This window comes from Onychostoma macrolepis, chromosome 10 (genome assembly GCF_012432095.1).
Source record: "Onychostoma macrolepis isolate SWU-2019 chromosome 10, ASM1243209v1, whole genome shotgun sequence".
Lineage (NCBI taxonomy): Eukaryota > Metazoa > Chordata > Actinopteri > Cypriniformes > Cyprinidae > Onychostoma > Onychostoma macrolepis.
The window spans coordinates 7,303,372-7,329,580 of NC_081164.1; the positions used below are offsets into that span (position 1 = coordinate 7,303,372).

Consider the following 26,209-nt stretch of genomic DNA (forward strand, 5'->3'; position numbering starts at 1 on the left):
AAAATACTTGGCAGTCAATGAGACAGTCACAAGCCTCCCGGTTTTCATCCAAAATATCTTAAATTGTGTTCCGAGGACGAACGAAGCTTTTACGGGTTTGACATGGGGTAAGTAATGACAAAATTTTCATTTTGGGGTGGAGTATCCCTTTAACAGACATCTTGCAGACATAGGCTACATGTAGCCTATGAGCTAATTTTATGATGTTTTTGTTCTGTTTTAGTTACTTGAGTAATTAAATAGAAAAGAGCTGCGTGAAGATCCTTGAAAATGATCCTTTTGTATTCCACATTCAAATAAGCGCTTTGTAACGTAACGACACGAGTCGAGTATATAATAAACACAGTCACTACCGTGGCGCCATCTTGTGGATAGTACAGCGTACTGCGTTCAAGACATTAGTTCAGTAATGCAAATATAAAAGGGAGAGGAAAAACACCGCATGACTTTGCAGCACCAAGTGCCACAACACAAGGATCAAGAATCTAATCGATATCAGATGCAGCCCTGCCGCATTCATGCAAAGCTCATCTCGGGATGCATACTTGAGCTTTTAAAAGCCCGTGCATCCTCGCGACCTCCTCTCTAATGTCTTTACGTCACATGGCAGATTCTCAGCAATCTGTGCGTCCGAGATGCATCTACGTCATCCGCTGTGTTTCCCCAGCTGCATCAGTTTTCCATCTCATCTCTGGGAAGCGCCGCCTCTCCTCGCAGTGACCGCAAATTTGACTTCTCGCTCATGCCCTCAACGCGTTGCATGCATGCGGCGGGACGCGCGTGGTGAGGCAGGTGTCTGACGCGTGATCCGCAGCGGTGAGGCAGACAGCAGCACTCAACATGACCGAGCTGGTGGTGCGGACCCTTCCGTCTCCTTCAGGTGTGCAGGGTCCCGGCCCGGACGCGTATAAAGGATGGCTCTTTAAATGGACCAACTACCTGAAGGGTTACCAGCGCCGGTGGTTTGTCCTGAGCAACGGCCTCCTGTCGTACTACAGGTAACGTTACGCGCGCTGCGTTTGGTTCGATGCGCTCGAGACTCGCGATGCGCGTGACTTTGCTGTGTCACCCTTTTCACCCGCGGCACGTTGTTTGACCTTCTTTGGGATAGGGGTTGTTCAGAAGTTTTAATTAAAAACGTGTTGTCACCTGTGGGCACCGCTTACATATTTAAGCACAAGTCTTAGCTGTCCATGTTGCAACAATGCCTCTCCTATCCTGTTTATAATTAGTAATGGGGACATCTGGAGTATCTAGCCTAGATCAAGTTTCCACCCTTCTTCAAGGGCCTTACTGAGAAACTCTATTTAATATATATAGTGTTTTTATATTTAGCCTGTATGCAGTGGGGTCAAAAAAAATAAAATCCAATAACAAACTGAATGCAAAAATAAACATGAATGTCTTCTTAGCTGCATGAATCCTCAAGTTTGTGTAAAACCTAATTATCATGTTTTCCAGGATGTTTTGAGAAGGTTTCAAAGAACATATGTGTTTCAGTGAAATCTGTCAGTCTGTAAAGTAGTTAAATACTCGATTTGGGACCTTTGGGACACTCTGAAATAAAAATTCCTGATTTTAATGTGTGTTTTGCATATTATGTTTTGAATATCATTAATGTTATTACTCTCACATGATGATTGCTTTTGTACCCTTCAGAGGCCTTTTCATCTTTGCAGCTGTAAATGTTAGCTTGCTTTACTGCAGTGTAGATTTAGTGTGGATTTTATATTAATGATGCTCTGATTCAGCACTCTTGGACTCAGAAATTCTGCAGTCGTTTTATTGCAGCCTGCATGATGTATTTGACTGGCAATGCTGATATCTAGTGAGGAGAATAACATGTAAATAAATATGATAAAATGTTAGGTAATAGCAAATGAGATTAAAATAGCTGAGATGTGAGTAAATAAAGTCAAATCAAATATATTTTCCCCCACACAATAATAATAATAATATATTCACTTAGAACAGTAAAATTATGTAAAATTACTTTCTACAATAATTACAATAGCAAATTCAATCAAATATAATTAAACAATAAAAATAAATAATAATTTTTACCCAATAATTACTTACTATGCTTAAGTCACTCATATTAATAAAACAATAAATTATTCTTAATTTTTCACAATAACAAATTCGCTCATAATAATACAATAATAACAAGAAATTATTTTACACAATAATTACTCACAATAATGAAGTATCACATAATAAAATAAAATATTTTACAATAATTACTCATTAATATATTCACCCATTATAATAAAATAAAATATTATTTACCACCATTACACAATAATTACTCACAATAATAAATTCTCTCATAATGGTAAAATAATAAAAGTAAATTATTTTTACAGCATAATTACTCACAATAATATATTCACTCATTATAATAAACATATTATTTACAGCATTATTTATCACAATAAAATGTCTAAATTCATAATAAAAATAATAAATACTTACTCCGTTATATACAATACTAAATTCATTCAATAATATTTTTTTACACAATCATGACTCGCAATAATAAATTCACTCATAATGATAAATAAAAATCTTTAATACAATAATTGCTCTCAATTATTAATTCACTCACAAGTATTTGCACAGAAACTGTGCATTAACTATTGTCAAGGCTGCTGGTAGATTTTTGGGCCTGACACAGTTATGTTGAGCATCTTTGAATGGCCAGTTAATCATTCTGGCTGATATATCAGTCTGTCACTATTATAGAGTGTGTTTGTGATGCTGTGGATCTGTGACTTTCAGCTAGCTGCTTCTTAAACTCACATCAATGTGTCTGTGTATATGTAAATTTGTCTTTAGGACTCAAGCAGAAATGGCACACACCTGCCGAGGCACGATTACCTTGGCGACGGTGCACATAGAGGTGGGTGACACCTGTCACTTTGTGCTGACGAGTGGAGGGCGGAGCTACCACCTGAAGGCGTATTCAGAGGGCGAGTGTCAGCGCTGGGTTTCTGCTCTGCAGCAGGCCAAAGCTAACGCCACTCAAATGATGCCACATTCAGGTGAGTGACGGGCGCAGTGCCCATCAAAAGCATCCCAGAATGCAGTTGGTGTGCAGAGCTGTAATTTAGGGGAGGGGAGGGGGGGCTTTAAATGTGATAAAATGTAAGATTCATTTAATATTTTTGCTCGCTAGAAAATTCCCATACTGTGCCATTTTGAAAACTTTAGTATTATTTTCAAATGTGTAAAATGATTTCCTACATAAACATTTGTTCTTATGTCTTGAATAATATTAGGGCTGTCACTAACGATTATTTTGGTAAGCGATTAATTGGTTGATTATTCTGACAATTAATTGAGTGATTGGATAATTATAATTAATTTTATTGTGGTAGTAAATATAGACCTAACCAAACAACAGCCTTTAAAATGACTTAAAATACATATATAATAGCAATAAATAGTTAGTTTGATATTAACCAAACAACATTTAATTTAAATGTCTGATTATTCTTAAATATTTGTTCATTTAATAACGACAGAAATGCTACAGCCACTGTCATTTCTTGAATATCTGGACATCAAACTCAGAGTGAGGGTTTAAACTTTTATTTTAAATTTGGCGCCAATAGCCTCGTAGTTAGTGCGCTAGCATGCAGCGCAACTGCGCTAACGGTGACCCGAGTTCGAATCCCATCTCGTGGTCCTCTCTCCACCCAATGCTTTCCTGTCTGCTCTATACTGTCCTGTTCGAATAAAGGCATAAACAAGCCCATAAATAATAATAATAAAAAAAAAAAACTTTCATTTTGAAATCGCGATGAACACTTTGCATATTGAGAAAGATATTGGTGTTTGCATAGGTTTATAAATGATTTACCTTAGAAATCTGATGAAATGGCGAATTGTAGCTTTTGTGAATTCACAATAGTATTATGCTTTATTATAATTTTTAGAAGGGTTTAATATATCATGCAGCCTTGGAAAATGGTCTAATACTGTGTTTCATAGATTCTCGTCCTCAACACGTGCAAAATGCAATCAAGGATTTTTTAAAATAGAATTGAATTGAGGAGTCTTCACAGCCCTAAATAATATATTACAAAAAATAACTTATATCGTATGTAAGCAATATATAGTGGAATTCCCTTTCTATAATGAAAAAGAAGGAAAAAATCTTTGCATTCTTTAAGCAAATGCCATTAGGGGGTAGCATTGTTCATGATTTTTTTTAAGATGATTTATATATATATATATATATATATATATATATATATATATATATTTATAATAGTTATAAATGCACAATCATATGCAAAGTAATTATTATTTCCTCATAAAGATTATGTATTAAATGTGTTTATTATTTTGTTACATATTTTAATTGTACAAATTGGCTAATTTTACGGCTCCTCCTACATGATTGCATTTACATGAGCCTCTATTCTTGTACAGTTTGCTTCCAAATGTGATTAATCTGCATACTGCACACCTTCCCATTGGGATGATATCATGTGCTGCTGAATGGAGTGACGAGCATATAAGCTCCGCCCCCCGTGCAGTTTGGAGAATGTGAGGGGAAAGAGGGAGGGTGAGAAGGAAAACAGGAGCGAGAGGGATGGGAGGGAAGCTGGGAAGGTGACTGAGGAGACCGAGAGGGAACGCTTCATTTTAACATCATCTTCACTAAATAAGCTTTGCTTGCTTTATATTTATCAGTGATTCGAGAAAAGGTAGGAAAAATTCTAAATAAATATGTTTGATTGCCATTTATGCAAAAGCATTTGTCTTTTGTCTCAGTAGACAAGCCTGTGATTTATTTTAGTACTATATGAATTTAGTGGAATAGTCTGGTTTACAGCTTTAATGTCAGCTTTAAGTTCTGTATGCAGTGGCTTTTTATGATCGGTTACAGGAATGAGTGTATCTTTATAGATTCTCTGAAGCACATTGTGGCTTCTCTGTCAATCAATTCACATTTAATATTACATGTTTATGTTTGCATGTGGTCACTTACTCTTTTATGGGCTAAATGCATTTAGTGCTTACAGCTTAGTCTCAGGATTTGAATTGGAAACCTATTGAGCTATTGTTTGACTATGCAACAGCACATATATATACAATATACTACATGTAGAACTACATTTTCTGAAGTAATGTGAGCAATGCTGGCCTGTGTTTGGTCGTCAGGGTGTTTCTAGGTTGTTGCTAGCAAATTCTTAGTGTCAAACGAGTCCGCGTTGAGTGTGGTCTGAAAGTTGTGTTGTAAGTGTGAGAAACTTAGAGCATGACTCGGTGCAAATCAGATTATCTGTGATACAAAGTAAGCAGGCTGATGGGACAAATTGGATTGTCAGGCAGCCAGTGAACTTAACCGTCGCTTGTTTTCGAAGATCCTGTTCTCCTTCCAGTCTTTTACGCTGAATCTTGCCTGTTCTGCGATCTGCTGTTAGTTTAGGTGTGGTTATTCAGAGATGAGTCACTCGTGTGTCTCCAGCAGGTCAGAGGAAGGGGATCTTTAATTGATTCTCCAGCGCTGGTGCTTTTACTCTTACGCCTGCTGAGGTTGAGCGAGCCTCTCTTGCTCTCTCTATTTTCATTCCCCTACAATCCCACCTTCAGGACTCCCTCTGGCTGCAGATGTGGCTCTGTGATGTAAGATGAGGCAGTCGAGCACCTTTGGCAGGAGATACAGGCACACAATGGCTGTATGTGGGTCATCAGACTGGAGGAGTTTTCATTCTCTCCTCTTTGATTCTGCTCTCTAGAGATCCACACTAATCCACTTTGCCCCCGATTGTTTTCTTGGCAAGCAGAAAATTGCAGTCTTTTGCTTGGATTGGGTTGAAGGCGCTTTGGCTTAGATACGGTTTGGGTAAAGAGATTGAAGCTGGCATTTCAGTGATCATGTAATCTTTGCAGATGATGGCTTCGGTTGATCCGCACTGTACAAAAAAAAATAAAAAAATCTAACTTGCAAAAAGTTCTTCTAACAAATGTAAAAAAAAAAAGTAGTTTTAAGTAAAAATTTTTGTTTTTTTTAATAATAGGAGTCAGTTTATAATTTTGTGAACTGAACAAGAAAACTCAAAAATACTCAAAATCTTTCTAACAAAAGTTATTTTGTTGACATTACTTGGATAAACATGTGTTTGTTTAAAATAACTATACAATATGTTGCAAAGACATGCATTATTTTATTATAATGAATGAACTAATTTTCCTTAACCAGTAAAAGTTTAACTAGATGTTGTTTTTTCATGGCCGATAAGATTCAGATTGCTTCTATGCTTAAATTTCCAATCACATATCCAGAAAAGATGTTTAATTATTGGTTTATTTTTGTTTTCTGATTTTGACACAATAAATAATAAGACTATTTAAAATTATCTAAATAAAACTAATGTTAAATAAATAAATAATATTACAATGAAAAACATAAAATGAAAAAAATTGCATTAATTATTATTTTATTTTGGTTATAATACTACAATCAAAAACATTTATTATTATTATTATGCAGTAATATAATATATAAATGGCTACAAATTAATTTTGGTGTGTTTTATGTCTGTTTCTAACTGTTAAGCTTATATTAATACATTTATTAATGTATTATCAATTATTTTGTATTATTAAATATGCAAACAATGCTTAAGTATTTTTTAACAATTTCATATGTTCATCTTGGCTGCATTTATTTGATCATAAATACACTAAAAACAGTAATATTGTGAAATATTATTCCAATTTAAAATAACTATGTTCTATCTGAATATTTGTTTAATGTAATTTAAACGGTTGTGCTTTATGTATTTGTTGGAACTGTGATACATCTTTTCCAGATATAGGCTAACATATTTCGTGTATAACATAGACAGGGTCCCCTGATGATCTGATCAGGCTGCAGCAGGTCATTTAAAGGTCGCGCTTCTATCCTTTCATCTCTAGTCTCTGATACACAGATTGAATGAGTTTCGGTTAACAGCGTGCCAGCGTGTGGACCGCTCGTCTCCTCGTGTAGCCGCCTCAGGCTCACACAAGCAAGTGCTTCCAAAAATGTCTTTCGACACACAGGATGCAATTTACAGCCTGCTCTCATCTATTTTCCAGTGAGTGATGGCCATGTTGTGTGAGCGAGCAGGCAAAGCCAGACGCATTAGCCCATTTTGTTTCTTTCATTTTCCTTATAGCTTCTAAAAATAGCCGTCCTCCCAATTGCGTGGGACCTTGTTTCCATGGTAACCGTGTTCATTCACAGAAATCCGGTGTTTTGAATGGGTTGCTGGTTATTATGACGCCTCTCTTCACGCTCGCTCATGCCGTCACCTACTGCCCACGTTCAATTGTGATGTCCTTCAGCTCTATAATGAAATATAAATCTGGATCTTTCTCCCTCTGATTGCTTGCTTTCTGTTTGAACATGTTATCTATCTATCTCTCTTTTTCTCTCTCTCCAATGGCCATCTCCTCCCATTACGGCTTCTGTCCATATCTGTGGTCATTTTTCAGCATCCATTTAAAGCTTGGCTGGAAAATATGCTTGTAATTGAAAAGACCTCCACAAAAGGACAGTTTTAGTTCTCAGCTGTCGCGTCAGAGCCCTCCAGCTCCCTCCACGTCTGCGTGCGTTTGTGCTATTTATAAAGTAATTTTAGTTCAGCCTGCAGCGCTGCAGTGACCATCTCTGTTGGCTGCAGAACATCATAACACACAATAACTTCCCTTATTTAAAGGAATGTGCCATAATTTCTGTTCATCACTGGAATCATTTTGAATCGTCCTTCAGTTTGCAAAGAACAAACAAAAACTGCACAAACAGGAATTTGCTTTCAGTGGAAATATGTGGCAGGGGTTTTAAAATTTTTGAACGCCAAGTACTACCAAATATGACAGTCCCCTTTATAGGACTCTTTTTCAAAAATATAAACACAGTTATATATTTTAAGGCTACGGAGCCCCTTAAGGGACTTGGTGGTGCAAAAATTTTGGGGTGGAAGGAAAATATATTTTTGAAATGTTTTGCGTTCCCTCGCAAAACCAGTTCAGTTTGGAGTCAAACACTTCCTGTTTACTTTACAGCTTGTGGTGGTTCTCCATATGTTCACAGTAGAACGGTTCATAAAGTTTTATTTTGATCTTGGACTCAAGTATAAAGAAATACAGTCAGTGCTTAGTTCAAGGCACGGTTTTGGGACATTCTAAAACGTTTAATGTGGCTTAATGTTTTAAAACAGTGACATTGGAGGGCCAGATTAGATCAAATTATTAGGCTAATATTAATAACCTTATTAATAATATTAGTATTAATAAAGCAGAATAGCCCAGAATATGAACGCAAATGCCCTGCACGTTAAGCTTTTTCTCCCCCATAGAAAACGCTTAAGGTAGGCTAATGAATGAAGACGTTATTATGCACAGCCCAGAACGGAACGCGCAGTGTTTTCTCCCCGGCAGACAAAACATTATTAAAAAAAACTCTTAGCTGTGCATAGCGTATATTTTTAATAAAATATAAAGCTTGGGCTTTTAATCACTGTTTTTTTTTTTTTATATTAAGCCACGTTAAGCGCGCTTTTCTAAGAGAGAGTAAACGCTCATCGTGCAATTCAGCTCATATTTTGGGCTTGCATGTGCACAGTAGCCTAGGCCTATATATTTTTAATACATATGTAATAGGCTATAGCATATTTGGTCTTTTTTATCATCTTCATTAGGCCGTGTTAAGCGTTTTATGAACCACTGCAAGCTGTTCCATTCTGGGCTCATCTGCCTTTCTGTGCATAATATAAACTGTAAACAGATTTGGTATTTTTAGATCACCGTATTCGTACATATAGCCTACCTTAAGCGTTTTCTATGGGGAGAAAAAACTTAACGTGCAAGGAGTTGCATTCATATTCTGGGCAATTCTGCTTTATTAATAGTAATATTATTAATTAAGTTATTAATATTAGCCTAATAATTTTATTAGTATTTATTATTATCGAATTTGGTTCTCATGTCACTGTTTTAAAACAATAATCTACATTTAAGCGTTTTAGAATGTCCCAAAACCATGCCTTGAACTAACCACTGACTGTATTTCTTTAAACTTTATGAACTGCTCCATTGTGAACATACAAGCTGTATGATGAACCTTTCATTAGCCTTCCTTAAGCGTTTTCTATGGGGAAAAGGCTTAACGTGCAGGGCGTTGCGTTCATGTTCTGAACATGCGTTCAAATTCTGCTTTATTAATAGGTTATTAATATTAGCCTAATATTTTTTATCAGTATTTATTATTATCGAATTTGGTCCTCCAATGTCACTGTTCAATTGACCTATCGGTAAGCCCCGCCCCCCCTTAGTTACTGTTGCTCCCTCGGACAAACAAAAGGAGTTGTTCACTGTCTTTCAATGCAGTGTGAAAACCTTGTCCCACAATGTTTTTGCACAATTTTGGACACAGAAGGCCACCAAATGGGAATTAAATATTCCATGGAGGGATTGATAAAATATTTCAAAATAAATACGGTGGGTAACTCGAAGGAGGGTTTATAGATCACAATGCAAGCGGGAGAAGTCTCATATTACGATCGGTCATCACAATCGCGGATCAACACTGTTTGTATCGCAGGGTACGATTAAATTAATGTACATTTAACCAGTTTAATATGGAGAGGCACTGAAATGTATGTAGTATTGAGCGCTCTCAATACTACAAACGGCACATCGTTTTTCCATTTTTGAAGCATAAACCCCATAAAACCGATGCGAGCTTCTGTTCTTCCAATGTTTCTCTATGGCGCTGAAACCTAAAGATGTCCGAGTTCCGCTCCCGTGCAGCTGATACTCGACTGCCATTGGCTAGTCTGCGTTCGAGGGGAGGGGCTTACCGATAGGTCAATTGTAGAATGTCCTAAAACCGTGCCTCGAACTAAGCACTGACTGTATTTCTTTATACGTGAGTCCAAGTTCAAATTAAAACTCTATGAACCGCTCCATTGTGAACATAGTCTACCAGCTGTAACCACTGCAAGCTGTAAAGTAAACAGGAAGAGTTTGTCCGAACTCAACTGGTTTTGCGAGAGAACACAAAACATTTCAAAAATATTTTTTCCTTCCACCCCGAATTTTTCACACCACCAAGTCCCTTAAGGGGCTCCGTATATTATCTAACTTACAGCATACAATCAAGATGTGAACTGAAATCATATTTCTTTTCCCACCTCAATAACTGTTGTTTTTATTGAAGGAATCACAAAATGAATCATTTATGTCCCCAGATTGACAGTCCCACTTTCTGTTAATAATAATTTATAGTTAGTATGTGACCCTGGAGCACAAAACCAGTCATAAGTAGCACGGGTATATTTGTAGCAATAGCCAAAAATACATTGTATGGGTCAAAATTATACATTTTTTTTTAATGCCAAAAATCATTAGGATATTAAGTAAAGATCATGTTCCATGAATATATTTTGTAAATTTCCTACCATAAATATATCAAAACTTAATTTTTGATTAGTAATATGTATTGCTAAGGACTTCATTTGGACAACTTTAAAGGCGATTTTCTCAATATTTTGATTTTTTTTTTTTTTTCATCCTCCGATTCCAGATTTTCAAATAGTTGTATCTCAGCCATAGTCCTATCCTGACAAACCATACATCAATGGAAAGCTTATTTATTCAGCTTTCATATGATGTATAAATCTCAACTTCAAAAAATGGACCCTTATGATTGGTTTTGTGGTCCAGGGTCACATATCATAGTTACAATTCTGTTAATATTATTTAGAGGGCCTTTGAATATTGTGTTGGACATTGGGGGGCCTTGAAGTGAAACATTTTGATAACCACTGCCCTAGAAAATAGTGTATGAAAATGTTGCTTTGGACCAGTAGTGATTTAAAAGCTATACAAATGAATTTGAATGATAAAAATTATTTTTACATTTTATTACCTAATAATGCATTTTTTTCACATAAAGTTTTAGTCACTTCTTTGAGCTTATAATGACAACTTGAATGGTAATCAATACATTTAAAAATTAATTTTTAAACAACACAACTTTATAATATCATACTATTCATACAGTATTAGAATAAAATTACATGAGCTGAGGGATGGACTTGTTAAATTATTTTTTGTGGTACTTGAGAGCATGTCACATGCTGTCAATATACCTTCTTCGGAGTACATGGCGTATTTAAATTGACACGAATGAAAATGAGGCTGTGCTGGATATATGTTCAACTGTTTGTACTTTTCACGTCTCAGTTTTTTAGCTACTGGACCTTTTTTTGTAAAGATGTATTGTTAACGTGCCCCTATTATGGGTTATGAAAGGTTCATATTTTGGTTTTGGGAGTCCCCAACAACAGGTTGACAAGCATGCAAGGTCAAAAAACACTTTCATTTTCTTATAATATATATTTATTTTTACCTTATTTGCTCAACGACTCGCCAAACGATTCATTTTCCCAAACCCCTCCTTTGCGTGACGATTGGTCGATTTCATTTAAAGCAGGTTTGTGAGCGCAGTGCTGCTTTGTGTACAGCGTTAGCGGGGAAACAGCTATTTCTAAAGCTCCAAAAGCGGCACCTAGTGGCAAAGAATGAATTTGCATTTTCATTCAGACCAACCCAGGTCTGAGCGCGCAACAAGTGGGCGGGCAATGTGCAAATGTATCATGTTGACTCAACATGAAACGGCTTGGGATTCGTTTTAAAAACAACTCGTTTCAATGATTCAGAGTCGACTCTTTCTTTTGAGAGACAATAACTCTATACACTTTGCAGGATGTTTTCATTCACTTAGAGCTGTGTACTTCACTTATATCTTCTCATTTGGCGTCTATCTCTCCATTTAACTATTCTGCAGATGACTCCGGAGACGAGGGTCCACTAGCTCAGCCGGATCGAGCTCTGATCCAGGGGGCGCTCAAGACTCTGGCCAGCAAGCTTGAAGACCTCAGCACCTGCAACGAGCTCATAGGGAAACACGGCGCCGCCCTCCAGCGCTCCCTCAGTGAACTGGAGGACCTGCGCGCCCCCAGCGACGGCGTCGATAAACTGAAGACCGTCAACGAGCGAGCCACTCTCTTCCGCATCACTTCCAATGCTATGATCAATGTGAGTTTCAATGGCATTCTTGTTAAGTTGACTCTGCATATTAAATGTAATTATTTTAGCATAAAAATACACATTTTATTTAAAAAAAAATTAAAAACCTGTAGCAGAGAATGAATGATGTATCTAAATGATTGGGCTGGTTTTTGGATCAGGCCTGCCAGGACTTTGTGGATCTAGCGGAGGCACACAGCCGGCGGTGGCAGCGCGCACTGCAGTATGAGCGAGAACAGCGCCACCACCTGGAGGAGACTATCGAGCAGCTAGCCAAACAACACAACAGTCTGGAGAGAGCCTGGAGAGAATCTCCAAGCACACACAATAGTGAGGCTTTTTGACTGTTTTTTTCTTCTGTGGAGCACAAAAAGCAATGTTTTGTAGATTGTCTAAGCTCGGCTGCTATTTTTTCTTAAATGAGTGTGAAGAACAAACCAGGGCTTCATGCATTAAAAAGTATCATAAAAACACCTTAAAAGTTGTTCTTTTGAGTCATGTGAACTTTATTCCAATTATTCCGAAGTTATATGATAGTTTTAATGTACACCATCCTTTAAAAGTTTGGCGTCAGTAAGATTTTTTTAAGATTTGGTAACTATTTTTTTAATAGAAAGAATGCATTAACAGGACAGTAAAGACATTTGGAATGCTCCAAAAAAATTCTAAATGCTGTTCATTGAACTTTGTGTTTATCAAAGAATCCTGAAAATAAAACTTATAACTGTTTCCACAAAAGCATAAATAGCACAACCTTTTTCAACATTGATAATAATCTGAATTTTTTTTGTGCAGCAAATCAGCATATTAGAATGATTTCTGAAGGATCATGCGACACTGAAGACTGGAGTGATGATGCTGAAAATTCAGCTTTACATTACAGGAATAAATTACATTTTAAAATAAATTCACTTAGTAAACAGCTTTTTCATATTACAATTATATTCGGCAGCATTAATGTTTTGATCAAATTAACGCAGCCTTGTTGAGTATAATGAGTATTCATTTCCTCTATTATCCTGTATTAATGATAAATGAATAATATCAATAAGTAAAAATATGAATGTCATAATGTAAATAAGTAAAATAAATGTGATGCTATATGCATGTTATTATTTATGCCAGACTTAAAATGCAACACTCAGTTTTATGCAAATGTTATACAATTGTTATGCCTGTCATTACATGAGTTTTTCGCTGTGTTGTTCTTCAGAAGGGGCAGAGGGAACACCAGAGGGAGAATCCAGTGAAGAGAATGAAGACATAGAGTTCTTTGATGCCATGGAAGATTCTCCCGCCTTCATCACAGTGCCTGCAGACGATCACTCACAACACAGGTCCATATATATATGAAGATCACAGTCACAGGCCCAGACATCACAGTCCATTCACTGACCGTCTGATTCATATAATGACAAGAGCTTAATAAAATAACAAGCTCAAATTGATTGACTGGCTGCACGCAGCTTCTGGGAGCCAGAACGCCCAGTTTTCACTTAGTCTAATGTTAGTCTTCACAGTTTACACAATTTTTTTTTTTTAGCTATTTCTCTTAATAATGATTCATGTGTTGAGACTGCCGCACTATTAATTGAATATTTTTTTTAGGTGTCATTGATTTCGGATGCACCTTCTCTTTAAGTGGTGCTTCAAAGCAAAATGAATTGTGGTTTTCATGTCAGTTAGATGGTCTCTTCCTGTATAAGTGCATGGGCAGTTCTTGGCCAAAATAAGTGGATGTTAAGTGGAATAATGTTATGGTGAATATTGCACACAAAAAATTGTTTTCAGCATCTGTACAGTGTTTATCTACTCTGTGCTTGAATAATAAATGATCTTCCCCTAGTGTGGCTTGTGAGTACAATACATATTTGCAGTAAGAAGCAATCTGATATTTTATCCCTCACTTGTGTTTCTGTGTGTGTGTGTGTGTGTGTGTGTGTCTTAGACACTTGAGCAGTAATCAGAGCGTAACCAGTGGAAGTTTATCCAGTAATTGGAGCCAGGATGACAATGTGAGTTTAGGCTTTTGTTTATTCATAACATATCCAAACAGAACCACACATGCCAAATAGCATTAATCTTAATTGAGACGTTTGTTCACTATAGAGTTTTCTCTGTGTTTACAGGATGGTTCTGGTAGCTACTTGCGCAGGGGCAGACGCTGTCGTATCCCAGATAAGCCCAACTACTCCCTGAACCTGTGGAGCATCATGAAGAATTGCATTGGAAAGGAGCTCTCGAAGATCCCCATGCCTGTGAGAGGAGCCTCAGAATTTGTGTTATATAGAACTGAGTTATAAGCTATTGGAGATAACGCCCAATGATTGTAAATAAAGAAATAGTTCAACCAAAAAGGGAAGATTTGCTGAAAATGTTCTCATCCTCAGGCCATCCAAGATGTAGATGAGTTTGTTTCTTCACGGGAATGGATTTGGTTCCTCTGCACTAAATGGGTGCCTTCAGAATTAGAGTTCAAACAGCTGAATAATACATCACAGTAATCCACACCACTCCAGTCCAAGCTGCATGTTTATAATGAACAAATCCATCAGGAGACTTTTAACTTCAGACTGTTGCTTCTGGTTAAAATCCTCTATTCATAATACTGCTTTTTCTCGTCTGAATCAGGAGAGAAATACGCACCTATCAAAACACTGTTTACAAATGAAAACCGTCCAAGACAGCTGTAATACGTAGGTGGATTTTGATGTAAGAGGACAACAGGGGATGGACTTTTTCATTGGAGGAAGCGTTATTATGGATTATGGTCTTGTATTTTGGCCAGAAGTTACAGTTTTTATGTTGAAACTACTTATTTGATAGATTTGTTTATTATTATTATCATCAGCTGTTTGGACTCTCATTCTGACGGCACCCATTCACTGCAGAGGATTCATTGGTGAGCAAGTGATGTGATGCTAAATTGGGTCAATTTTCATTTTTGGGTGAACCTTTAAATTCTCAGAATCTTCATTATCAGCGTCTTGACATGGATCTGTGTGCATCTGAATCCTCACTTTCAGGTGAACTTCAACGAGCCACTATCGATGCTGCAGCGTTTGACAGAGGATCTTGAATATAGTGAGCTCCTGGACCGGGCGGCACGCTGTGACTCCTCTCTGGAACAGATGTGTCTGGTGGCTGCCTTCTCCGTCTCGTCCTATTCAACCACCGTCCACCGCACAGGGAAACCCTTCAACCCCCTGCTGGGAGAGACCTATGAGCTGGACCGTGTGGAGGAGTACGGATACCGCTCTATCTGTGAACAGGTTTGAAACCACATACTGATTGTGTGTATGTAATTAACAAAACAAAAATATATATAAAACATATTTTACCTAATTATAGTTAATGCATTAAATGTTGTCAGTGATTGAGTGACACACTGATCAGCTATTTCTCAACCCTCTCTCTCAGATAAGTCATCACCCTCCAGCAGCTGCCCACCATGTGATTTCACAGCGAGGCTGGACCCTGTGGCAGGAGATCACCATCGACAGCAAATTTCGTGGCAAATACATCTCTATCATGCCACTAGGTGATCCATCATGAGCTATGAGTCACCTTTAGAGCACATTCACATCATTACACACAGACACAGATACAAAATCCATCAGTCATGGCTCCTTTTAGACTAAGAACCAATTTCTAGTGATACATTAAGTAGGCTGTCCAGAGTTACCTTTAAACATTGATTGACAGAGCAAATTTTATAATGCATAAAGTTTTTTTATATGTATGTATATATATATATATATATATATATATATATATATATATATATATATATATATATATATATATATATATATATATATATATATATATATATATATATATAAATATAAATGTGTAAGTGAATACACACACACACACACACACACATATATGTAATATATATTATATAAAATAGTAATCTCATGATTTCTGACCAGCGTTTTAACATACAGTATATATATATATATATATATATATATATATATATATCTATATATCATAAAAAATTAAAATGTAACCCCATTTTGAAAACTCATAGGCTAGTATTAAAAACAGCACTGGTTATCTAGATTCACTTTGCACAAATGCAGAGTGCCTGTATAGATGTGCCGCTTCCAGGTGAACGTTACTTTAAAGGAAAATTTCATTTGAGAAATTGTTTCTATTTTTATAGAGCCTTTTATACTGAGGTTTATTGCAGGTCTCCCTGCAGCTTCAGGATATTTTTAGAGTGAATCAACCTTGTTTGCTTTTATTTCCGTGTGCATGTTTCTCTTTCTCCTGCCTTTATTTTCTCATAGTGCCTCTCTTTGCGCTCTGCAGGCAACATTCACCTGAAGTTCCACACCACTGGGAATCATTATGTGTGGAGTAAGGTGACCTCCACTGTGCACAATATAATCGTGGGCAAACTATGGATAGATCAAGTATGTGCACGCTTTCATACTCTTTTCTCTTGTTTTTCTCTGTTTGTTATGTGTTTATATTACACATAACATTTCATATTACACATCCTTCTAAATGTATGACACAATAGTAGAATTTTTAAAGAATATCCTGGTTATTATTTTTTTCTATTTAATAAAAGAGAATAGGGTACTCCAAAATGAAATAAAAACATAAAGGTATCATTAAAGTGATAAAAAAGGCTCATGCTCTGTAAAGAGTTATTTTATTATTTTATATTTTTAATTAGCTTTTATTTTATATTTTATGTTTCATTCATTTTATTATGTGCTTTTGTCTTTTTTAAATATTTCTATTTAGCTTTTCTATTTATTTTTATTTCAGTTTTAATTTTAGTAGTTTTAGTATTTCAACTTAAAATTATTTTATTTCAGTTAGTCGCCAGGGCAACATTTCTATTTTTAATTTATTATAATTGAATTGCTTTATTTCAATTAATGAAAACTAAAAAATGTAATTGTTTAGTTTTAGTGCTATAAGTCTTTTGAAGCTGTATGATAAATTTGAGAAACTTGTTGAAATTGAAAGCATTATTTAATAAATCTTTATTATGGTGCTCAAATAAAACCATTTGATGTGTTACATCAGATTTGACCGAAGGAAACAAAAAGTCAAATGAGTTGGCAGCAACATGAGGGTGATTAAATGTGGACAGAATTTTCATTTTTAAGTGAATTGTATGGTTCGAGTCCTCCCACGTGGTGAGGCATTACTCATCTTCAGCACTCCATCTGTTAGAGAAAAGTCACCATTGACACTGTTCTTCTCCATCTGTCTTCCGCTCCTGTCTTTCCCACTGCAGAGGAAACAGGAAACAATTATTACAGCTCTGGACTGAGTCAGTGGGGAATGCAGTTAAAATTAATTGACCATCAAGGCATGAAATCAAAATAGATCATATTAACTTCCTTAATAAATGTTCCATTCATGTCACTTAACTCTAATCCAAACACCTGCTCTTTATCACTTCAGATCTGTCATTGATATTAATGTATGACTCTTTGTCCTGATGCAGTCTGGGGACATTATAATTATGAACCACAGGAACAAGGACAAATGCCACCTCAAATTCTCCCCGTACAGCTATTTTTCCAGGGATGTTCCCCGCAAGGTCAGTCTGTGTATCAATCACCTTCATTCAGTCAGGAGATTTTCCAGCATGTGAAATTTGAGGCTGCGTGCTGCTGCTCTCTGCTGGGCATTGAGTGTAACTGCAGGAGTGTGTGTGTATGTATGTATGAATGTACATAATGTGTGTAATATGTGTATTAGGTCTGACCTCAAAGTGTTTCCCTACTGTATACCACGGTGACCCTCAGCCTGTTTGTTTATGTGTTAAACACTGTGGTATGAAATGTTCACATAATAAGTTCTTATTTGTTACACTGTTTATTTAAGTTTGTATTGTTATAAGATTTTTATTCTATTATTTTGATCTTTTCATTGTTATTATATTTCTCCACATATATTTTAAGCTTTGGCAATATTGTATATTTACAGTCATGCCAATAAAGCAATATTGAATTGAATTGAATTGAATTGAATTGTGTGTGTGTGTGTGTGTGTGTGTGTGTGTGTGTGTGTGTGTGTGTGTGTCCACAGGTAACAGGTGTTGTGATGGACGGCGAAGGCTGTGCCCACAACATTCTCTCTGGAACGTGGGATGAAAAAATGGAAAGTGCAAAGATCATAGAGAGTAGCCACGGCTGTGGAGGATCTGAGGGCAAACATAAAACTGTCTATCAGACTCTACCACCAAAACTACTGTGGAAGAAATACCCTCTACCGTAAGAGTCAACCTACCTATCTGTCTATCTATCTATCTGTCTGTCTGTCTCTTTATCTATCTATCTATCTATCTATCTATCTATCTATCTATCTATCTATCTATCTATCTATCTATCTATCTATCTATCTGTCTGTCTGTCTGTCTGTCTGTCTGTCTGTCTGTCTCTTTATCTGTCTGTCTGTCTGTCTCTTTATCTATCCTATCTATCTATCTATCTATCTGTCTGTCTGTCTGTCTGTCTGTCTGTCTGTCTATCTATCTATCTATCTATCTATCTATCTGTCTGTCTGTCTATCTATCTGTCTGTCTCTATCTATCTATCTATCTATCTATCTGTCTGTCTGTCTGTCTGTCTGTCTGTCTCTTTATCTATCTGTCTGTCTGTCTGTCTGTCTGTCTGTCTGTCTGTCTCTTTGTCTGTCTGTCTGTCTGTCTCTTTATCTGTCTGTCTGTCTGTCTGTCTGTCTATCTGTCTGTCTGTCTGTCTGTCTGTCTGTCTGTCTATCTATCTATCTATCTATCTATCTATCTATCTATCTATCTATCTATCTATCTATCTATCTATCTATCTATCTATCTATCTATCTATCTATCTATCTATCTATCTATCTATCTGTCTGTCTGTCTCTTTATCTATCTGTCTGTCTCTTTATCTATCTATCTGTCTGTCTCTTTATCTATCTACTTTCTGAAGTTTGGAGCACCAGTGCTACCAAGTAAATAATTTAGTTTTGAGCCCTGATATATATACAGTGCCCTCCACTAATATTGGCACCCTTGGTAAATATGAGCAAAGGCAGCTGTAAAAATAAATCTGCATTGTTTATCTTTTTTATATTTCATTCAAAAAATTCCAACCTATCGTTGAAGTAAAACAATTGAAAATGGGGAAAATCTCATTGTAAAATAAATGCTTTCTCTAGTTCATGTTGGCCACAATTATTGGCACCCAATTATTGCAACGTCCTTTTCCCAAGATAACAGCTCTGAGTTTTCTCCTATAATGCCTGAAGAGTTTGGAGAACACCTGACAAGAGATCAGAGACCATTTTCTTCATACAGAATCTCTCCAGACGTTCAGATCCACAGCTCATGTTAGTACTTGTAAACGTGCGGTTGAAGATGAGACGAGGATCCAAATGCCGTTAAGGATTTATTAGGGATGGCTGACGTGAAGCTGATGTTTCGACACAGTGTCGAGATCCCGAAGCGCAGATGTTTCGAAACACTGCTCCGAAGCGTGATTCGAAACACCCATGTCACGTGACTAAGGCGATTCGAAACACCCATGTCACGTGACTAAAGCGATTCGAAACACCCATGTCACGTGACTAAGGCGATTCGAAACACCCATGTCACGTGACTAAGCGATTCGAAACACCCATGTCACGTGACTAAGGCGATTCGAAACACCCATGTCACGTGACTAAGGCGATTCGAAACACCCATGTCACGTGACTAAGGCGATTCGAAGCATCAGGGCGTGTCACAAGTGTTTCGAGACGTGGCATACCTGCCGAATCAGCGTTTGATTGACAGGGTCGGGAACAAATCACACAATCGCACATCTTTCTCAACCTAACTCCCACAAAGTATAAAAGTGAAGTTAACGCACCTTCACTTCGTGGGTTTTTGTGAGAGGAGAAAGATTTTGCGATATAGTGATATTTATAGTGTAATCTTGTTAATTATATTTAGGCTAGATGAAAAGTTATTATTAAGATATTGATAGATATAGGCTATAGACATTGACAGATAATTAGGATAAATATACTGATACATTCATATAGGCATACATATACATTAATATAAGTTAGATAGTGACAAGCACAGCAAGTTAGAGATAGGATATCATAGGCTAATTGATACATAGATTATTTCATACTGATAGATTACATAATAATGGAAGCTCCATGCAAGAGATGCCATGCATCTGTGGTGTGGGAGCATTTCCATTTGGAAACACAAAATAAAGTGAGATGTATGTATTGTGATAGGCAGCTAGCCTACTGTAATAATACAACATCCACGATGGGCCATTTGAGGAGCACTCATCTCGGCCTTTGTCCCTGTACCTAGGCCTGTCAAAATAACATTGACCCTGTACCTAGGCCTGCTATTGACACTGCTGGGCCATCTAAGCAAGGCATACATTGTATGAAATCTAATTCAGATCACAAAGTGTTGAGACACTGTTTAGAAAATCCATATTTTAAAATAAAAATCTTTATATGTAAAAAAAAAAAAAAAGAAAAAAAAAAAGAAGTCAGACATTGTGGCTTGATGTCTTTTATTAATGTTCATTTTTCATGACCAAAATAACATTTATTCATAAAGAGTTCATTCAGATGTCAGACCGATGTTTCAACACATTAGAATAGCAGAACAATAAAAACACAAATTCTAAATGCTTATTATAATTTTATGAATTACTGCTTCACCCGGGATTCGAAACCAGGGTGACAGCATTCCAGTCATGAACACGAACCACTGCCCCAAATCACTTGGCAAACCAATGAACACAACATAGATTATAATTCGTATATTCGCCTAACTGCTTCTCTGTCGAAACTGTTTCAGAGCAACTTGAAAATGACCACTAGGTGTCACCGTAGAGACGGGTGTCGAATTGCTTCGAAGCCTCGACACATTTGCTTTGACTGTTTCAGTGTTTCACGAAGCCTCGCTTTGCCCACCACTAGGATTTATTAAAATAAAAACACAAAGTACATCCACGAAACAGCCTTTTCAGGACAACATCAGACAAAGCACTAATGGCAACAAGAGGGCTACTTATATCATACACTAAGGGTCACATGACAAGAACCAACCAATGAGCAAACAGAACTGAGAACCACATGACAGGACAATAACCAATGAGGAACAAGACACATGACTAGAACAACCAATCACAACATGACACATACACAAGGCAGAATACATGAGGGAAAGGGAAGCATGACATGAATCAAATTACAAAATAAAAGACATGAAAACAAAAACATAAAACAAACCCTAAAACAGGCGTGACAGTACTTCTTCTCTTCAGTTCACCTCACTCATTTTCTGTAGGGTTCAGGTCAGAGGACAGGGACAGCCATTGTAAAAGATTCATTTTGTGCTCAGTGACCCATTTTTGTGTTTATTTTGATGTTTGTTTTGGATTGTTGTCCTGGTGGAAGATCCAAACCACGGCCCATTATAAGATTTCTAACAGAGGCAGTCAGGTTTTGATTTTTTTATCTGTTGGTATTTGATAGAATCCATGATGCCATGTGTCTGAACAAGATGTCCAGGACCTCCGCCAGCTAAGTATATCCAGGAGTATATTTAACCGTGGACATGGGGTACTTTTTTTTATCCCTGTTTGTACTAAACTCATCTGGTGGGTTTGCTGCCAAAAAGCTCTTTTTTCAGTTTCATCTGACCATAGAAGCCAGTGCCATTTGAAGTTCCAGTCGTGTCTGATAACTGAATTTGCTGGAGTTTGTTTTTGGATGAGCGAGGAGAATTTTCCTTGAAACCCTCCCAAACAACATGTGGTGATGTAGGGTATGTTTGATATAGGCCTATATATTTTTTAGGTTTCTGACCCCAAGACTCAACTAATCTCTACAATTCTCCAGCTGTGATCCTTGGAGAGTCTTTAGCCACTCAAACTCTCCTCCTCACCGTGCATTAGGACGATATAGACACGTCCTCTTCCAGGCAGATTTTTAACATCTTTAGTTGATTAGAACCTCTTATTTATTGCCCTGATGGTGGAAATGGGGATTTTCAATGCTTTAACTCCTTTCTTACAGCCACTTTCTTTTTTGTGATGCTCAACAATCTTGTTCTGCACATCAGAACTATATTCTTAGGTTTTACGCCTTGTGATGGATGATTAAGGGAATTTGGCCTTTGTGTTCCTCATATTTATAATCCTGTGGAACAGGAAGCCATGGCACAATTTCATGCTCCTAGTCACCCTGGTGTGCTAAAAAATGGAAATATACTTCAGAGATATTTTACTCATAAGAATCTATAGGGATGCCAATAATTGTGGCCAACATTCATTGGAGAAAAACATTTATTTCATTATTAATTTTATTTTTTACTTCAATGATAGGTTAGAATTTTGTGAATTTATTGAGTGGAAGATCAAAAGTATAAACAATGCAGATTAATTTTCACAGCCACCTTTGCTCATATTGCTCAAGGGTGCCAATATTAGTGGAGGGCACTGTATATTTAAAAATTTTTTCCCCCACTAAATTTCTACTCTTCTGTAATTCCAGTGAGAATGCAGAGAACATGCATTACTTCTCTTCTTTGGCTTTGACTCTGAATGAGCCGGAGGATGGCGTGGCCCCTACTGACAGCCGCCTACGGCCTGACCAACAGCTGATGGAGGCGGGCTTGTGGGATGAAGCTAACACTGAGAAACAGCGTCTGGAGGAGCGTCAGAGACTGGAGAGGAGGAAGAGAGAGGCGCAAGCCAACCTCGCCTTAGAAGAGGGTAAGACAGAGCCTCACACACTCATTGTTTCATATACCTAGTAGGCAGTATACATGACAAACATTAGGAAAGTATCTCACTGCTGATGTTGTGTCCTGGATTTGACAGGTAAGGAGGCTGAAAGCCACCAGCCCTTGTGGTTTGAGAAAAGGACTGATACAGAGACAGGTGAGAGCAGCTACATGTATAAAGGAGGCTACTGGGAAGCCAAAGACAGACAGGACTGGAGTCAGTGCCCTGCCATCTTTTGAAGCCTCTCTTCCATACCAGGACCAGCTTGCCCTTCCAAGTCATCCTGTATTAGGAAAGCTGCTTACCACTGTTTCCCAGATGTGGAATATGCAGATTCCAAGGCACCCATATGTGTATATATATATATATATATATGTATCTTAATTTGATGTGCATTCATGGGGGCATTGAGACACCTGTATTGTAGCAGGGAAAATTCACATTGCATGGAAAACCGTTCTAAGCACAATTGATGGAGGTACTTTGTAAATGTGACAGAGACAGACGATGATCTGGGGAATGTAACACTTCACCAGGGAAAAGATTCTTCCTCAATCTGATTTATGCCCTGGTTTTTAACTGTTTCAGGTAAACTGTATGATATCCATGAATTATCTACCATTGTGTGATCCAGAGCACATGCTGCTCTTTAAGAATGGAGACCGAATGCCCTCAAGACTGTGTTCCTCCATTGAGCTGTAGTGTAGATGAGGTGTTGTGTAGTTTCAATAGTGCACACATCTAACAACCTAGATAGAATCCAGATCAGTGAATTGATGTTGCTTCTACAAAATAACAATTATTAAGGCTTAGATATTTAATGCGAGAATTTGTTTTTAGCTGCCCGTTTAGTTATTTAGCACAAGCGTAATGTAAATGTCATTGTGTAGGTGATGAATTACAGCTTAATGGAAAGTCTCTATATAGAGTCATGGCTAAATGTTTGCAATCATGCTAAAAAAAAATCAAGCTATCGAGCATTTATTTATTTAAATGGATGAATTAATAATACTTGCACATCGTTCCATTATGTGACTCATCTGCATGCAGTGCAGATTTTTAAAAACAATTATGCAAATTAAGCATGCACTTTAACAGAAATGCTCATATATTTGTTTAACACTCACAGGAGGGTACAGTATCACATTTTAGGGTGTTTTGCAAACCTTTGGCCTTGACTATATTGTTAACAATTAGCATTTTGTGGTGGCAATAATTTCTAGTTTCCAGTATTAGCTGCTAAAGCATATTTACACTACATACTTCATTCATGCTGCAAGGAACAGTGGTCTGGAATGCTGACCGTAAACTGTAACCATAATAATGAGGATGAAGGCAAACTCATATTTGGGCATTAAAACATTCAGAATATTAGCAGACCACTGTTATGAGAGTATACCATGTCAGAACTAAATACATTGTGGACAGTGAAGAGGACTGACTGATATTTACCATGTGTGTGTTTTTCAACCAAATGCAAGTTGATTTCAGAAATCTTGAGATCAGAGCCACAAAAATTACTCTTCCAATGTACACAGTGTTAACCAGACATATTGATAACCTTAAAAAGCTGATTATTATAACTAGATAAATTGTATAATTATGATGCCGATATGGCAACACTGAACGTTTCAGTGTTTCAATAAGTTGCTTTCCAGGGACTCTTGTTGAGGTTCATCTCTCTAAATTTTTCACAAGATAATGATGTGAATTTGCAGTCTTAGGTTGTTAAAATAATGTATCACATATAAAAGAAGGATATTAACAATATTTATATGTGCAATATTTCAACGGATATCAATGGTTGCTTGAGGTCTGTTGGTTTGTTTTGTAGCATTTCAGTTCTTATCATGGCCAGAAGTTGGCGCCAACGTACTAGTCTTGGAATAACTGGATCATAATTTCTCACTTAAAGCAACTCTATGCAGTTTTTTACCTTGAAATATCAGTTTCAAAATAATTCTGAGTCAACATTCACTAAGTCCTAATAAGGCAAATGGCTTATGTTTCTTTCCCTTGAGTATGTAATTTTAGTGCGAAAATTCGGCAAAAAGCTTTACGGCACCAACAAATGTGTGTGTACAGCTATACGCTGTAATTAGGACTGGTATATTTACAACATTGAATTCCACTCACTTGACTGTAGAGGGCGCCAACGTTGCAAAAATACACAAAACATTTTGTTTTGTGCCTTTATTATGATGAGAAAGTTCCTCGAGCCAGGATTCGAACTCGAGACACGACTCGCACTTGCCCACTAGGCTATCAGCACCGACAGATACACAAAACGACATAGAGTTGCTTTGAGCTACATGGTAAAATACAACACAGTATTGTTTTAATCTTCTAGGAGCAATGTAGTCTCCTGACAACAAAAATATGCTGAAATCTACAGGGTGAATATGAAAGTGAATTATTTATTTATTTATTTGATTTTTTTTTTTTTTTTATTATCTCAGTGTTTTGCATTTGCATTTTGAACCAGACAATTTCAGCTGTAGTTGCACTCAAAGAATTTTTAATTTAACATTGATAAAATGTCTGGATGTTTTGTTCCACATCAATACTATAAAATAAATGTGTGACAATATTCTCAGTTAATTCTCTTTATAGTCACAGTACTGTTGCACAGTGAACACTCCCACTAATGGAAAATCCTTATCCACTGGTTCAGAAGTTCAGACTTTATCCCACACATTTAAATGAATAGTTCAATAAATTATTCACTCTCAGTCCGTTCAAGATGAATGGGTGCCATCAGAATGAGATTCCAAATAGCTGATGAAAACATCACAGTAATCCACGTCTCCATTCCTTTAGTTAACATCTTGTGAAGTGAAAAGCTGTTTGTTTGTAAGAAACAAATGAACAATTCAAAGAAACAATCAAAATATGAATCCATAACTCGCTTTCTCCAGTAAAATTTTTGTTCAGATCTGTTTTTGACTCTTTGATCTTTGCATATTACTCTCCTGATTCAGATAAGTCTTTTTCACTTGAAAAGGCAATATTATGGATTGTAGACTCTGGACTGGAGTCGTGTGGATTACTTGTGGATTATTGTGATGTGTTTATCAGCTGTTTGGACTCTCATTCTGACGGCACCCATTCACTGCAGAGGATCCATTGGGGAGCAAGTGACGTAAGGCCAAATTTCTCCAAATCTGTTCCCATGAAGAAACTCATCTACTTCTTGAATTCCCTGCCGTTGTGTAAATTTTCAGCAAATTCTCATTTTTGAGTGAACTATTCCTTTAATAACCATCCAAAAAAGCTAAATTTAATGAGGGAAAATAAAAGGATGTGGTTATTTAGAAATATAGCCATATAGTCTATATAGAAAA

The 26,209-nt window shown here is 36.8% G+C and overlaps 1 protein-coding gene and 1 long non-coding RNA gene across 3 annotated transcripts in view; one reads left to right on the forward strand and one right to left on the reverse strand.

The window, feature by feature from the left end:
• The first annotated feature begins 127 nt into the window (after nt 1–127).
• On the forward strand, nt 128–26,012 carry osbp2a (oxysterol binding protein 2a). 2 transcript variants are annotated; one of them, XM_058788434.1, is made up of 14 exons: nt 132–998; nt 2,839–3,044; nt 11,855–12,105; nt 12,258–12,426; nt 13,310–13,433; nt 14,045–14,111; nt 14,226–14,354; nt 15,123–15,368; nt 15,517–15,637; nt 16,420–16,523; nt 17,579–17,674; nt 18,166–18,350; nt 22,633–22,853; nt 22,962–26,012. In XM_058788434.1, exons 1-14 carry the CDS (start codon nt 841–843, stop codon nt 23,102–23,104), a joined length of 2,220 nt encoding a protein of 739 aa, XP_058644417.1. In that variant the 5' UTR covers nt 132–840; the 3' UTR covers nt 23,105–26,012. The 2 variants fall into 2 exon arrangements, with proteins under 2 accessions (XP_058644418.1, XP_058644417.1); XM_058788435.1 differs by lacking the exons at nt 22,633–22,853; nt 22,962–26,012 and adding an exon at nt 21,613–21,707 and having other exon boundaries at nt 128–998.
• LOC131547785 (uncharacterized) overlaps nt 16,543–26,209 on the reverse strand; it is a 30,094-nt gene continuing 20,427 nt past the window's right edge. Inside the window, exon 3 of the long non-coding RNA XR_009273011.1 lies at nt 16,543–17,359. This is a non-coding gene — a long non-coding RNA (uncharacterized LOC131547785). The remainder of the gene's footprint in view (nt 17,360–26,209) is intronic.

Bases quoted from the DNA above. Each gene is read 5' to 3' on its own strand.
- osbp2a (XM_058788434.1), top strand. From the start codon at position 841: ATGACCGAGCTGGTGGTGCGGACCCTTCCGTCTCCTTCAGGTGTGCAG. The intron at 12,427-13,309 runs GTGAGGCTTTTT...GTTGTTCTTCAG, and splicing joins ATCTCCAAGCACACACAATA to AAGGGGCAGAGGGAACACCA. The intron at 16,524-17,578 runs GTATGTGCACGC...GTCCTGATGCAG, and splicing joins GCAAACTATGGATAGATCAA to TCTGGGGACATTATAATTAT.